General features: G+C 34.7%; 1 protein-coding gene across 1 annotated transcript in view; it reads left to right on the forward strand.

Moving 5' to 3' along the window:
* Positions 1–13437, forward strand: part of LOC149963062 (uncharacterized) — a 40999-nt gene extending 27562 nt beyond the window's left edge. Inside the window, exons 4-8 of the mRNA XM_090170444.1 lie at positions 414–575; positions 1111–1246; positions 4306–4520; positions 9957–10255; positions 12620–13437. Of these exons, the coding sequence (XP_090026570.1) occupies positions 414–575; positions 1111–1246; positions 4306–4520; positions 9957–10255; positions 12620–12881 (1074 nt within the window). The 3' untranslated portion in view covers positions 12882–13437. The remainder of the gene's footprint in view (positions 1–413; positions 576–1110; positions 1247–4305; positions 4521–9956; positions 10256–12619) is intronic.
* The last annotated feature ends 939 nt before the right edge of the window (positions 13438–14376 follow it).

A 14376-nucleotide genomic window follows, 5' to 3' on the forward strand; every position in this document is an offset into this window, starting at 1 on the left:
AAGAATTAGAAAATTGCACGTTGAGGTTTTAAGTGTCGAATTTTAACATAGTTGTTACTTATTATTTACGATATTAAGAGAAAATCAAACTACCTCTTATTAGTTTGAATTTCAGCGATCTTGACTTTGTGTAATGTTTATGTCGACCTTCAAAATAATTATAATAAATAATTGCAATGATAGCTGCGATGTTAACAGTGGAAAGGGTGACGTAGACCTTGAAATGGTCAATCACGACTTTTAAAAGCTGAAAATATACTCAAATCATATAATAAAAAATATCTGTAATAAATACTGCTACATGAAACTTGAATACTTAGAATTCGAAACTTGGCCTTTATTCGTTTAAACTATATAGTTTCAAAATTTAGCTCTTATAATTGAAATATTTTACTTAATCGAATATTCTTTAGCAAACGAACCTACTTTTCCACCCTACGGTTTACGACGGAAGTTACCAACGTTGGTGCACTTGCACCAACGCCTACTCAGTCACCAGAACTCAGTTACTGTCCAGGAGCTGCAGTGCTCAAGAAGTTTCCATGGAATTCTTGCTGAAGATACTTTCCACAGAAGTATTAAAAATGCTAATTACTTTTTTCATTAGTCACTAGAATTTGCTAGACTAATCTGATATTTTGACTTTTAAAATTCAAATGTTACAGTTTCAGTTCCCTAATTTTAAAATTGAAATTTTTTCCACTTCAACTATCTATAATTCTACCATAGTTTGGTGTTAAATAATCCTTATTTCTTTGAAAATACATTTAGGAGATAATTTATATCAGGAATCTATAAGAACCCCCTTTGTGTTACTGTTTTTAAACTTTGTAATATGGCCTATTTGTAAGGTACACTTTGGACAATTAATAGGTTAGTTTTAATTATGTGTAGCTAAGGGTAGCTTAGAACGAGGTAAAACTACTGTGGGCGCGGCTCTAGAAAGTTACTTTTAGGTTGGCCCATACTTCAGGATATAATAAGGGGTGGGGGAGAAAATGAACTGGAAGTTTATATAAATCTTATATTTTTGGGTGGGCACGGGCCCGTTGGGTCATCCCTTAGAACCGCGCAAAAGTGTTCAGCTAATATATTTTTATTTGTTGCTAGGTATGGATGTCGTTGTGCGCTTCCCTTTTGATCGTTTCTTTGCTCTCGTATTTGGAAGAAATTGTCAGACGGGGCATTTCTTACAATAGATTTATGGATCACTTTTGGTTTAACATTTCTAGCCTCTTGCAGAAACGTTAGTTTATTTCATTACAGATTCGCAACAGCGTTTGAAAAATTTTGTCAAAATTCAAACTTTTCCCCGAATATTCAGGTTCGGATTTCAGACCTGGGGCTATATTCAATGAACAATCTAAATCTAGTTTTCGATAGAAAACTCGGGAGATTTCCATTTATAAATTTGATATTCGGTAAAAATTTCGAGAGCTTAAAACAGTACAAAATATTGAAGTTGAATTCGAATACGGAATAGACCAATTATACAATTTCAAGATTTTTCCATTGCTAAGGTCCTTAGGGAAGCGACTTCAATTCAAACGCTGTTGTGTACGTTTAATATTGTATTATCAGAAGGAGGTTATCTATCTTTGAAAGAGACCTACTATACTGATAGTGCTATTTGCTTGAATCATGTACTTTCGCATGTTTCGGACGATTTATCAAAATACGTTTCTGAAGAAAAATAAATCGTTTTAACTATTACAGAAAGAAAAATACGCTTAATAATATATTTTAAAAATGCATTTTGAAAGAAAAATATTGCAGCACGAAATACGTCCTCTACTATTACCATAAAAATATATAATAAATATGGTTTCTAAATAAATAATAATAATAATCAGCTAGGCTAAATAAACAGTTTAATTTACACATCGATAAATTATCAATATTAATCGTTGCCTACGTTATTATCAAGGTCTATTTTTCCGACATTTTAGTTCGCAAGGTTTCACCGCTGGGCGTGCTCCGAATCACTCCAGTTCATTCTCGCCCTTGATAGTTTAAACAATTATATTTCGCGGGCGATTTTGCAAGGTATTGCACCACGTTTTGCAAAAGTGCCGAACTTTGGTACTCCTTTAGCATACTGAACACCTTTGTTTCAAACAAGGCTGCTGGTTTTCCACACCCTCTATTTTACCACCTTACCGATACAAATCTAGAACTTGAATTATGGAATTTTTGCCATCTAGCGTTAACTTTTGGCGAATTGAAATTTCCCAAGGACGTTGTTTCGAATTTGAGTTAGTAATGTAGTAATGGTACAGAGAAAGCATCATAAGAAGACCACATAATATATAATAAACTACTTTTATTTATATAAAAGTAGTTTATTATACATTATGTGGTTTTCTTATTATGCTTTCTCTGTATTTGTATGTATAAGTGCCGTCGCTTTTTCTAATAGTGGGAATGGTAATAAGTATTGTTCATTACTTTTTATATAAATTAGTATAGGTATTTGATGAAAACATATCGAAAAAATAGAAATTGTTTGCGAAATCCATAATGCAGATGGCATGACAAATACCAAAGTGGATATGTTTTCATATAAAAAGTCAAGAAACGTGTTATTTCTATTGCTCCCCCCTCATAGGCTAGGCGGATGAATACTATTTTACCGCCAGAGTTGAAGCCGACATTCACCGGTACATACGACCTTATAGGGGTTCTACCGTGATTAAAAAGAGTTCAATGAATTTCAGTCGTAAAATTCATGATATCTTTAAAATTTGCTTTCTAAAATTAATTGCTATTTGAATAATTCAGTTTTATTTATTACGTAAATAATTATTAGTTCAATTTGTATTTAATAATAACAATTTGATCTCGATATTGGGCCAAGGCTTGACTGAACTGACTTTACAGTTGTGCTTTTACACTGCCGATTGTGGTTTTAATACAACTGCTAAATTTTAAATTTCCAAATTCGTATATAAATTAGCTAAAACTTAATTAAACTCACGCCAAACAGTTACAACCTCCCAATTTTCGCTATAATAATTAATAAAACCGGGACTGGGTTGACCTTCTGACTGTACTTTTCTTTAAAAATCACGTGGTTTAGCTATTCGAGTTCTTCTTGGATAATAAAAATTAAGCGTTGTCTGCTATTATTTATGCTTAAGAAATATCATGACAAGCATAGCCAAAGGTACGAAATCAAGCGAGAGTGAAACTTTTTGTACGAAATCATATCCACTTTTGATGATACTATAGCAATCGTAAAGAAAGGAAGTTTGATTTTGATTTCCTTTTTTAATTTGTTAATTTATCTATTTAATTTTATTGTATAACGCTCTAGCCTTGAATTGGTTTTAACCAGAAATTATGGCATAATTATTATTTTAAAGCTTAAATATTCTACTAAAATATTACAACAGTCAGATTTTGTAAACCATCCCTTATTTATATAATTTTGGAAATGCATAGAAGACCCCTTATTTTATGATTTCAAAAAAACTATTCAAAGCGCCATCTGTAGCAAGCAAAACTAAAAAAAAATATTGTATTCCCCTCTAATGGGAGCGCGCACGGGCCTTGATAATAACGTAGATCCGTTCGTACTTTATTTTCAACATTTTCATTGTTAGTCGGGTGAAATATCGGCGGTAAACGTTGGTCCGTGATGCGTTGTATCATAAGTCCTTAATATTGTTCCTAGAGGTCGGGGATGGTTAACTTTTATTCAATAGATAAAGCTCTCAAAATTATTCGTAAAATGTTTTGATCAAGTAATTTATATTTCTGTATTATCCGATTAATTTTTTCGATAAATTTGTAAAATTAATCGGAAAAAAGACGTTTTTTCGATAAAAAGCTAAAATTTTACGAATAATACATGTTTTTTAACCATTTTCCGAAATATTATCCGGTAAATTTCTTTGTTTACATTTTTTTCCCAAAAAAAACCAATTTAATCATGGATAATGATTAACCGTTACCGACCTCTAATTGTTCCATAAGTTTGTTACTTTGGGGAATATTTTACTGAGAGCTAGTATCGGAGTGACGTCATCACATAAACAAAATCTACCCCTAGCAGGGCACTGTCAAAGGCTACGTGTGACGCGTTAGAAGCGGACACAAAACAGCGACGAAGCCCGTAATGCAGTCTGTCTTGTGAATAGCTCTCAGTAAAACCATTGCACGTGAAGAATAGGAAGCGTCACACTTATGTAACAATATTATTTACTTGGTTGTATTTACTCCCGGTTTGGCGGGAAAATCGCGACCATCGGTAATTTCCTTATATACTTCTGATATTAATGATAATATTCTTGATATTTTTAGCATACCAGAAATTACCGAGAACTTTGACCGTTCGCTTGCTGAATCTCAACTGGGTGTTGGGATTGCTGATCTTAGTCTCCGCCTACTCGGGCAACATGAAAACCAGCTACGTGGTCTCGAAGGACTGCAACATCAACCATTTCGAGGACATCGTTCAACGGCCAAACGTCGTGCCAATTATGGTTCGCTACTCGCCATCCTATTACCTGACCGAGGTACTTCTACTGTAAAAGTCTAATCGATAGTCACACTTTTCAAAACGAAACATACAAGGAGACATCCCGAAGTGTAACCCACCGATTTTGTTCAAACTCGGGGATTGATAGACCATTAAGTAACTTGAAAAATCCTAAAGGGAATTTATGCAATAGGCAACCGTTTGGCCATGGCAACGAAAAATGTTTTTGACAACAAAGGATTCGTATTGAAAATAACATGGGATTCTGACCGATTCCTAGCCCCCCCCCCCTGCACCTGCGAAAATTTGAACAAAATGGGTTAAAATTAACCAAAATGGCTAAAATTGGAAAAATTGGTTTATTTGAAAAAAAAAAGAATTATTTTGATCATTCTTGACAAAAATTATTCTTAGCTATCCCGCTGATATAACTTCAAAAAAAATAATTAACTGCCAGGATCCGTAAATTGCAATATTTAGATTATCCCAATAGGTTAAACTATAAAGTAAATTTATTCTTAACAATCTTGTTAAAATGGGGAAGCAAAATCACTTGACTACCAAATCACAGCCAACTTCGATTCGGTAACTGGTGTTGGCCGTGAGACGGTAAAAAATAATAATTCCTACCAGCTAGGAGCAACAAACACAAGGAGAACGCAGCTAGCCTTTAAACACGCTAAGGCCGTGTTGTGTACAAATTTCATTGGACGAACCTTTACGCTGAACATTTTAGGTCATGAGGAAGACAATCTCCTGATTTTCCCCTACCGACGGCAGCAGGCGCTAAAGGTCTAACCAATGAAAAATGTACACAAGAAAATCCATGACTTTTGACGGGTTGCGTTCTCCTTGTGTGGGGTGCTGTGTTTGTTGCTCCTAGCTTCCAGAAACTTAACTTCCACCTTTCTATTATAAGATGTTTTAAATAATAATAATAATAATAATTAGATAATTTAGAAGAATCGATAAAAATTTAAACCGCCATTAGCAAAATAAAATAAATAATAGTTCGTATTTCTTAGGATAGATGGCGCTGTAGTTCTCCCCAAAATCACGTTACTACCATAGATATATGAAATAGTAACGTCATTTTGTGGAGAACTACAGCGCCATCTATCCTAAGAAATACGAACTATTATTCATTTTATTTTGCCAATGGCGGTTTAAATTTTACATACGAGCACTCGTAGTGTCGTATTCGCGGTTTTAACGTTGTACGCGAAACGCGTCTTACAATTTTTCGCCTTCGTTGACTTGAAACGCGTCCGCCGCTCTTCGTGTAACGATGTTTAAAAATTACCACCTAGCTAACTCTTGTTATTTCTGCAATAAATCGCTTGAAAATGAAACTATTGTGAAGGTTGTGTGAAAGAAAAAGAGGGGAAAGTTATGAACCTTGGGGAAAGTCGGAATAATGGGTCACTTCAATTTGTTCATATTGACTGCCGTATGGATTAAATCCACAAGACCAGTATCAATGCTTTGAAAAGAAAACACGACACCGATAAGACTGCTCTACCGGTAGAACGCGAGCTAATAAAACTATAATAAATTATATTTAATACTTTAAATTAGTATTTACATTGTTTATTATTTCAACGCTAAATGTAGACCTCAGAGCCAGCAAGAATATACTTGGTTAATAACTTAATACCTTATATAATCCTTTAGCAAAGACAGTTTCTCTAAACAAAAGTACATCTAATTTTAACAGAAGCAAACTGAAAACCTACTATAAACTAAGTTTTACAAATAGTTAGTCCTATGTGACCAATGTAAAATTCCCAAACAAACAGTGAAAAAAAATTTAACTTTTGGATATGTGCTAGCTAGGTAACATATAATTGCATAACATTAGCTTACAAGCAGTGGCGGCGCCAGGATATTATTATGGGTAGGCTACTTAATTCTTTAATTTGGGGGCCCCCCTTTCCATACACTAACTAAACAAAACTGTGACAAAACCGGTTTATTTTTAATAATTTACAAAAGAAATGTACATGACTGTTTAAATGTACTCGGAAGTTATTTTTTTTTTGTAGTCGATGAGCATAACAATGCACATATGGACAATATCCTCCAACAGAATTCTCCATTTTTACTTACAATTGTTGCAATAACACTTGCCAGTTGCCACGCTTTATTTTATCTTTATTTTGGAAATTGGGACTCGGAGAGTCGGAAAACCGCGCAATTTATCATCTGTCTAACCACGGCCAACTTTGATTTCTCGCGCATCTCTCGCGCTACAGCGGCCATCTCATTCGTTGACGTTTCTGTGTTAACCTATGAGCAAAATATGTGTATGACGTCAGCGCCCCTAGCGGATTATTATTTTTAGTATAGTTTTTACATTGGGGACAATATAACCACCGAGCGTGGCGCTGAACTCCTACATATTATAGTACAGTTTATAGGGGGAAAATCCTTGCTCGCGGAATTTCGACGAATGTGTTGGCCGTAGTAGCGCGAACAGCGCGTGATCAAAGTTGGCCGTGGTCTAACGATGCAACACTTTTTGAAGTAGCTAGTTTAGCAACTACAACGAATCAAGGCTGCGTTCGAAACAATATTAGAAATCACTGTTCAGTGTTCGCAACTTAAAAACAGCAGGCTTTTAATTCGGATTTTGATATTTCTAGTTTCGCAAATCATTGTAGGGGGCTGTTCGGGGCCCCTTCATCTAGATTTGGGGGCCCTACAAGCGAAATAAAAGTAGGCTGTAGCCTGCGTAGCCTACCCCTGGCGCCGCCACTGCTTACAAGAGTGACAGAATCAGATAGCAAACGCTAAGCCTAAGCCTTCCTAACTAGCCCTAAATACAGTAAACTATTTTTTAATAATAAAGATAAGTTACAACAATTATTCAAAAGATAATCTATCATCTCGTAAAATAACAAAAAATTGCTGTATGTACCTTTCGAAAAATATGAATCCAAAAACCATATTCTGGATAGTTGCAGCCTTCTCTCGCTTTGTACTTACCGTTAAAGAAAGTGGAAAAGACTTATTTGCATCAGTGCCTACGTTATTCACAAAGTAGACCTGATCAGGGCATCGCCTTTTGTCAGAATTAAAATACTTTAGAACTTTAGAACTAGATAAAATAAGCTTCGTGCGCGCGGCGTAGTTGGTGTTACTGTCGTTTTAGCAAAGAATCTAATCGGTGGGCTGCCAGCCATTCGATTAAGCGTTCTAGTTTGTTATCCGATTTCTATGTGCATTGACTGTCGTCCAGAGCTCAATTTCTTTGTAGTGTTGTGTTCAAAATGTTATTTTATACATTACTGTTGATGAACCCGATGCAAGGGCTGCGAAGTAGCGATTGTACAATATTGGAAAAGATTTCTAGGAAACGCCCTAATTTTAAATATATTATTAAATCTTAGTATTTGCAGTGCATTGCTGAAGAGCCGCGAAAACCACTTGAAGTTTTAAATTCCTCGGGTGCTACGTTTCTCAAAATAAGCAAATGGTGAAAGCCTTCAAAGAACAAGGAAACAAAAAATAAATTTTTGTAATATGAATCGTGTACCCGTGTTTACTTACGTGTATTTCTTACTTTTTTTTAATATTGAAATGTGATATAAAATTGATGGCGAGAGAAAAGATAAAACTGAAATCTTGACTGACGCTACACAATATATGAAGAGAGCTAAGGGAGAAAATCGCCCTTAGAAATCTGAGAATAGTTTTTTTAACTCTGAAAATATTAAGCTCCATTTTGGTAAAACAATATTATAGTTTTAAGTAGTATAAATTATTTGATATTACAGATGAGAAAATTTTCAAACTAAAATTAAAATTATTCTAACTAAAATTAAAATTATTCTAACTAAAATTAAAATTATTCTAACTAAAATTAAAATTATTCTAACTAAAATTAAAATTATTCTAACTAAAATTAAATATTAGTGTAAAGTAAAATTAAAATCTAATAAAAAAATCATCCCTAACGGAGATCCAAATCAATCACTTTATCCACTACGCTAAATCGCCGTTGATACGAGGCCTTCAAAAACCGGAAATGTATAGAACTAGCCAAGTCTTAATTATGATTTGCGAGCGAAATAGAGATTAATAACGAAATTACAATTACTTCCTGGTTAAATCGTTCCAAAAACTCAATTTGCAAATAGATTTTGTATTAAACATTCAGAGTTCCCTATATGTAGCCAGAGTTCCTACACAGTACTGATGAGCCCCAAAAGGGCGAAACCGGTCTACTGTTGGAATCTCTGGCCTAAATTTTGACTTTTGATTTTGTATTAGTTCTTAATTGATGGCTTTTAAAATTCATTTTGCGCGTCAAAAAAGCACGCAAAGAAGGCTGTGTGCGCAAGACATGTACCTGTAAACGTCATTTCCAAATTCGTCAATTATGTTTGAATCTGACTAGAAACTAAACCCGTTCCGTCGGAACATTTATATATTCTCGCTAACGGTCGGCCATATTATTTCTACGTGATATATAAGAATTCATTGCCGGGAAATGCATTTACGTAACTGTGTACATGTACGTCATTGTATATACGTCACTGTTGACTGTAACCCACGGAACGGTACCTTTTTCCGTGCGCTGGGGCTTGATGCTTTTCACAACGCCGACTGGACGCGTTCACTACGCTCGACTTCGCATTCCTTCACCTTCCCACCAGTGTTGTTCCGAGCGATTTCAGGAACATACCTCCTCCAATCACAGAACGTATTTTCGAAGCATTTTTTCGGGGGAAACGTACTTTTCGATATTTCGCTTAGTGCGCCACCTATGTAACAAATTTTCTTCCTTTTTTTAAATTTGAATACGGCATTGTAACTGCTGTTAAAATAACGAAAATAATTTGATCAGTGTATATGTAAAATCGATAAATCTGTGTCACCGGAAATGTGCTCACCTTCTGTCTGTTTATAATGAACTCATATTAGTTTGAGTTTAATGTATCTACAGGGTTGCCACAGTGTTTTAACATTCAAATTCCCTGACCTTTCCAGGTTTTTCCCTTACTATATCCGGAGATTTACCCTGACTTATTTTGTGGAAAAACTTTGTATTTTTTTACCCTGAATTTTAGTAAAGGTTTCCTATTTGCAACCGAAATTAAATTCCTTGACATCTCCCTGATTTTTAGACTAATTCTTAAAATTCCCCTACTTTTCCGTGATTTTTAAACCCATATTCAAATTCCCAGACCTTTCCCTGATTTTTAGACTAATTCTTAAAATTCTCTAACTTTTTCCTGATTTTTAAACCCATATTGAAATTCCCCGACTTTTCCAGGAATTCCAGGTTTTCCAGGTACCGTGGCAACCCTGATCTAGTTTGCATTTAGAGTTTTTGACGGATCTAATAATATATATGCGATGTGTGCAAAACCCCATAGGGGCTGCGAAATTTTTTTCTTTGGGGCGGTGGTTCCGATGGTAATTTGGGTACTATGCCTCCTGACGAATCCTTGTATTTTCTCAACAGAGAAGTCATATGGACGTTGCAGTTCACTTGTTCAATCAGATGAATCGCACGAGAGGGTTGAGAGCTGACGACCAATTTGATGTCTGGCAAATACTGAAGGACATCATGGAGAATTTCGGCGTGCTCATTGAAAATAGCGAGATCATAGAAGTTCTGCTCCCCTACTTTGTCAACCTCACCGAAGGAAATACGGAAAATTTTCTGCATATTGGATCGACGAAATATTTCACTGTTCCCATAGTTTTGATGGCTAATAAACTTAACTGCGATCCTATTATTTTGGAGAGAATAAATCAGAGGTATTTATTCATGTTAAATAAAAGCATACTTTGTTTATATCTCTTACGAAATTATCATCCATCAAGGCCGTTAACGCAGATTCTATTGGGGGCATACCTCGGCTCAAAAAATACCTAGAAAGCGTATAATAATAGTAATGGGATATGATTAGGTTTCTTAGATACGTTGAAACTAATCAATGAATAACAATGTTGTTTTCAGAAACTTAACTTTTTTTTAAAACAAAACGCTAAATTTATATTACCCTTCCATAAAAACGTGTTGAGGTTAACGGTAATCGTTGATGTAGGGGCTGTTGGCTCACGGGGCATGCAGGTCTTGCCACTTAGGAGGAACAAACACAACACCCCACACAAGGAGAACGCAACCCGTCAAAAGTCGTGGATTTTCTTGTGTACAGTTTTCATTGGCTAGACGCTTTAGCGCCTGCTGCCGTCGGAAGGGAAAAATTCGGAAATTGCCTTCCCCCCGCCCGTAAAACTTTCAGCGTAAAGGCTCGTGACGCTCGTCCAGTGAAATTCGTACACAACCTTTCTTTAGCGTGTTTAAAGGCTAGCTGCGTTCTCCTTGTGTTTCTTGCTCCTAGTTGCCACCACCCTCCTACGCAATGTAACCCGGCCACCTGAATTAATGGCTTTAAAAGTCGCTTGATGACTTAAGCTTGGGTATTAGCCTAGCTGATAATTATTATTGATTATGATTAGATCTGTTGGATGACTACAATGAGCAACCAACGAGCAGTGTAACGTTACACATGAAAATGAGTTCAGTAAGAAACCGGTATCAGATAGCCTGCTCAGGTGCTTGCTTTCAGATAATAATATTAGCAAAATGGATATTTCTTTCGTACGAGGTAAATTCTTCTGGTACTAAACAGTACAAAATATGTAAAACAGTAATTTTTGTATAATTACATTACCGATTAAGACCGGTTTCTGGAGGCTAATATGCGAAGCAAATGATGACTACATTATAAGACGGCTCTCATTTTTCTGCTCAGTGTATCCTCGATATTAGCCGAAATTGACCGTCCCACTAGCTATGAGAAGTTTTTTAATTGACAGGACTCAGTGTGGTTTTCCAAAATGCTTACGTATCAATTTACATGTTCGCAAAACTTGTCTAAGACGAAAGGGAGTAGAAAAATTCATATTTCTGGTAGAATACCTAATTTCACATTTCGGCCACCTCGGGTAACATAACTGGGGGGTAACAGGTGCTGGTTACGTTAGAAACAAGACGTAGCGAGTTTTATCGGGTGATTTTCTACGTAGAATACACTCCCTTTAAGCTATAAAGAATCTTGCAAAGCAAGAAATACCAAGAAATCCAAATAAAATTTGCCTTGATGCGGCTAATTAGCATTTTCAGTTTACATAAAGCCACGTAGTGGCCAACGTTCGAAATACATAAAATGCTGTATTATCATCTAAATTGTAGCGTTTTTAAATATTTCATCCTTCAGCCTCAACCTAGTTCTGACGAATTGCTAATATCCCAGGAAGCCTTTTTGGGATTTCAGCTTAAAGGCCCTATAAACCTCTTTAGCACCTAAAAAACTATTGACTAGATTATGAAGTTTACACATGCGACGCCCACGAACTTGGCGCTGTGTGTAACTTAAATGTAAGGATGAAAATAAATCTTCATCAACAGATAATATTTGCTGGAGGAATTAAAACCTTTGGAGGTACTTATTCTGAAATTAGTTTGGACTGGTATTTATCGACATCAAATAAATTATAAGCTTGTTCTTAGTAGCTGAAGGACTGCTTTTCGATTATGTTCGAAGTTTAAAGCCCATTTAAAGGGAGTAATAACTAAATCTAAAAATGTGAGGAATCAGAGGCGATTATTTCAAAATAACTCAAATGTATTTCATGAAATGCAATCGTGCAAAAAAATTGTATTTCAAAATGCTTTATGGCTGGTCTATTCTAGTGTTGTAAGTAGGAAAATGTTCCGCTCGGAAAATGACCGAGGGCTAGTTTCAAAAAAAATTTCTGAAAAAAAAAAGTTTTCATCCCATGATTAGTCTAATATTGTTTGCAAATTTAAATAAAGCGGCATTTTCACCTCAATTTTTCGAATCTAAAAGTAAAACTAAACCTCTAGACTACCTTAAAACTGATTAACAATGTAACACTATTAATGTTTTGTAGTATGTTTACTGTTATTAGACATTTTATATCGATAAAAAGTTAAAAAAATTAAAAACCCTTAAAAAGTAATTTATATTTCAATTTTTTATTTATCCGATTTGCGGAAATTTTTTTGGAAATTTTTATGCACTTTATTTTTCCGTAAAATTAACAACACTAGTCTATTCTATAAATGAATAATTAACCTATTGTATCGTGCAGAATTAACCGTTACTTGGAGTCTGGACACGAGAAGCGTTCGCTAGATAAGAGGAGCATGGACATGGTGAAATATATTGACACTCAACTGGGCACCACCATCGCCTACGACACAGTCAAGCTGGACGGATTAATGCCCATTTTCCGGATTCTGTTCTTCGGAATAGAGGTTTCCGCGGCTGTGTCTGCTATTCTGATTCTATGGAAATGTTATAGATCTGGCTGTAAAAATTCAAAACGCTACAAAATTGCGCCAGCACCTTAAATTATCTAAGGCACATCGATTCTTGTTTCTGTCACTTACCCTGCACTATGTTCAAAAGATACAAATTTTCTTAGCCTATGCTTTAAATCCAGAAATGCCAAGCTAGCCTGAAATTGTATAAATTGTCGTATAACCTAAACCATTTTATTCCTTTTAAGCATATCTATAGCACCTATACATTATAGACTTATTGCTATAATGAAATGTATCTATAAAAAAACCGAGTATTGTTGTCGTGGCTGCTGTACTGCAACGGCGTTTAAAGGGAATATATCCCCAACACGTTGGTTACGGAAACCCCAAAATAATTTAGGAGATTAATACCTCCTCAATAAAACACTAAGCAGTGCCGAAAATGTCAAAATCCACAGGAATGAATGTGCTAAGTTGGATCCCTTTAGAGGGCCTACAGAAATATTATTGGTTATATTCCCATTAACAAAGTTATTGTTCGCTACAAAATATAAGTTTTCTCTTAATATATTTTGTTTACAAATATTTCTTGTACGAGGTTGTTAGAATTTAATAAAGATAAATTCCACAATAAATAAGACATTACGGGACGACATTTTGTATTTTAAATGGATAAATATTGAATATACTAAACATTTAAAAAATGAAGAACTAGAATAATCAGGTTATATCATATTACACCAAAATCCAACATTTCTTAATGTCCTATCTCACCAGCGTAGCCAGGATTTTGGTTCAAGAGGTTGGGGTCACACAATTAAAATCCTAAACATTTGTGTCATCCATTTTACATGAACTTCAAGCGATTTTACAGAAAATTTCCTAATTTTACATAAAATGCCTGAAATTTTTCATATTTATTGATATTAACCTAATTGAATCTGGACTATCCCATATTGTAAAGGTTTACACAATTTTCTATTTTTTGATGGATTTTTCCTACATTAAAGAATAAATAATTAAACTTGAATAATCCCAAATTTTGATTTAACCCAATTTCCCCAAACTTTGATGGATTTTACGCAAATTTGAAATTTCCTTAATTTTACTCAAAATGCTCGAAATATTAGCAATTTATTGGAATTTGTTTAATTTTCTATATAGTTTGTTTGTCTAATTTCATCCATTTTTACAATTTTATTGGATTTTACCCAAATTTCCCGTTGAATTGCAGTAGATTGCCTTCGGTAAAACCGACCTGTCTGTTATCCTACTTTTAGACCTTTAATCGACTATAAATCAACAGTGCTGTCCCCTTGGGAATTTATCGCATTTACCGAAATGTATTCATATTTATCGAAGTTTACTCCTATAAATCCAAGTTTGTTTAAATTTACCGAATATTGTTCGGAATTTACCCAAAAAGTAAGAAATTTGTAGATTTGAAAAATTAATTCAAAGATATATGAGTTTACCCATTTTAATTCAATTTTCCCGAACTTGAAGCGATTTTACCCAACTTTTCCTAATTAGACAATTTTGTGCTATTTGCCGAATTTGATAAATTTTACGCAACTTTCCT

The sequence above is a fragment of the Leiobunum rupestre genome, chromosome 1 (assembly GCF_980474605.1).
Source record: "Leiobunum rupestre chromosome 1, qqLeiRupe1.1.hap1, whole genome shotgun sequence".
Taxonomy (NCBI): Eukaryota; Metazoa; Arthropoda; class Arachnida; order Opiliones; family Sclerosomatidae; genus Leiobunum; species Leiobunum rupestre.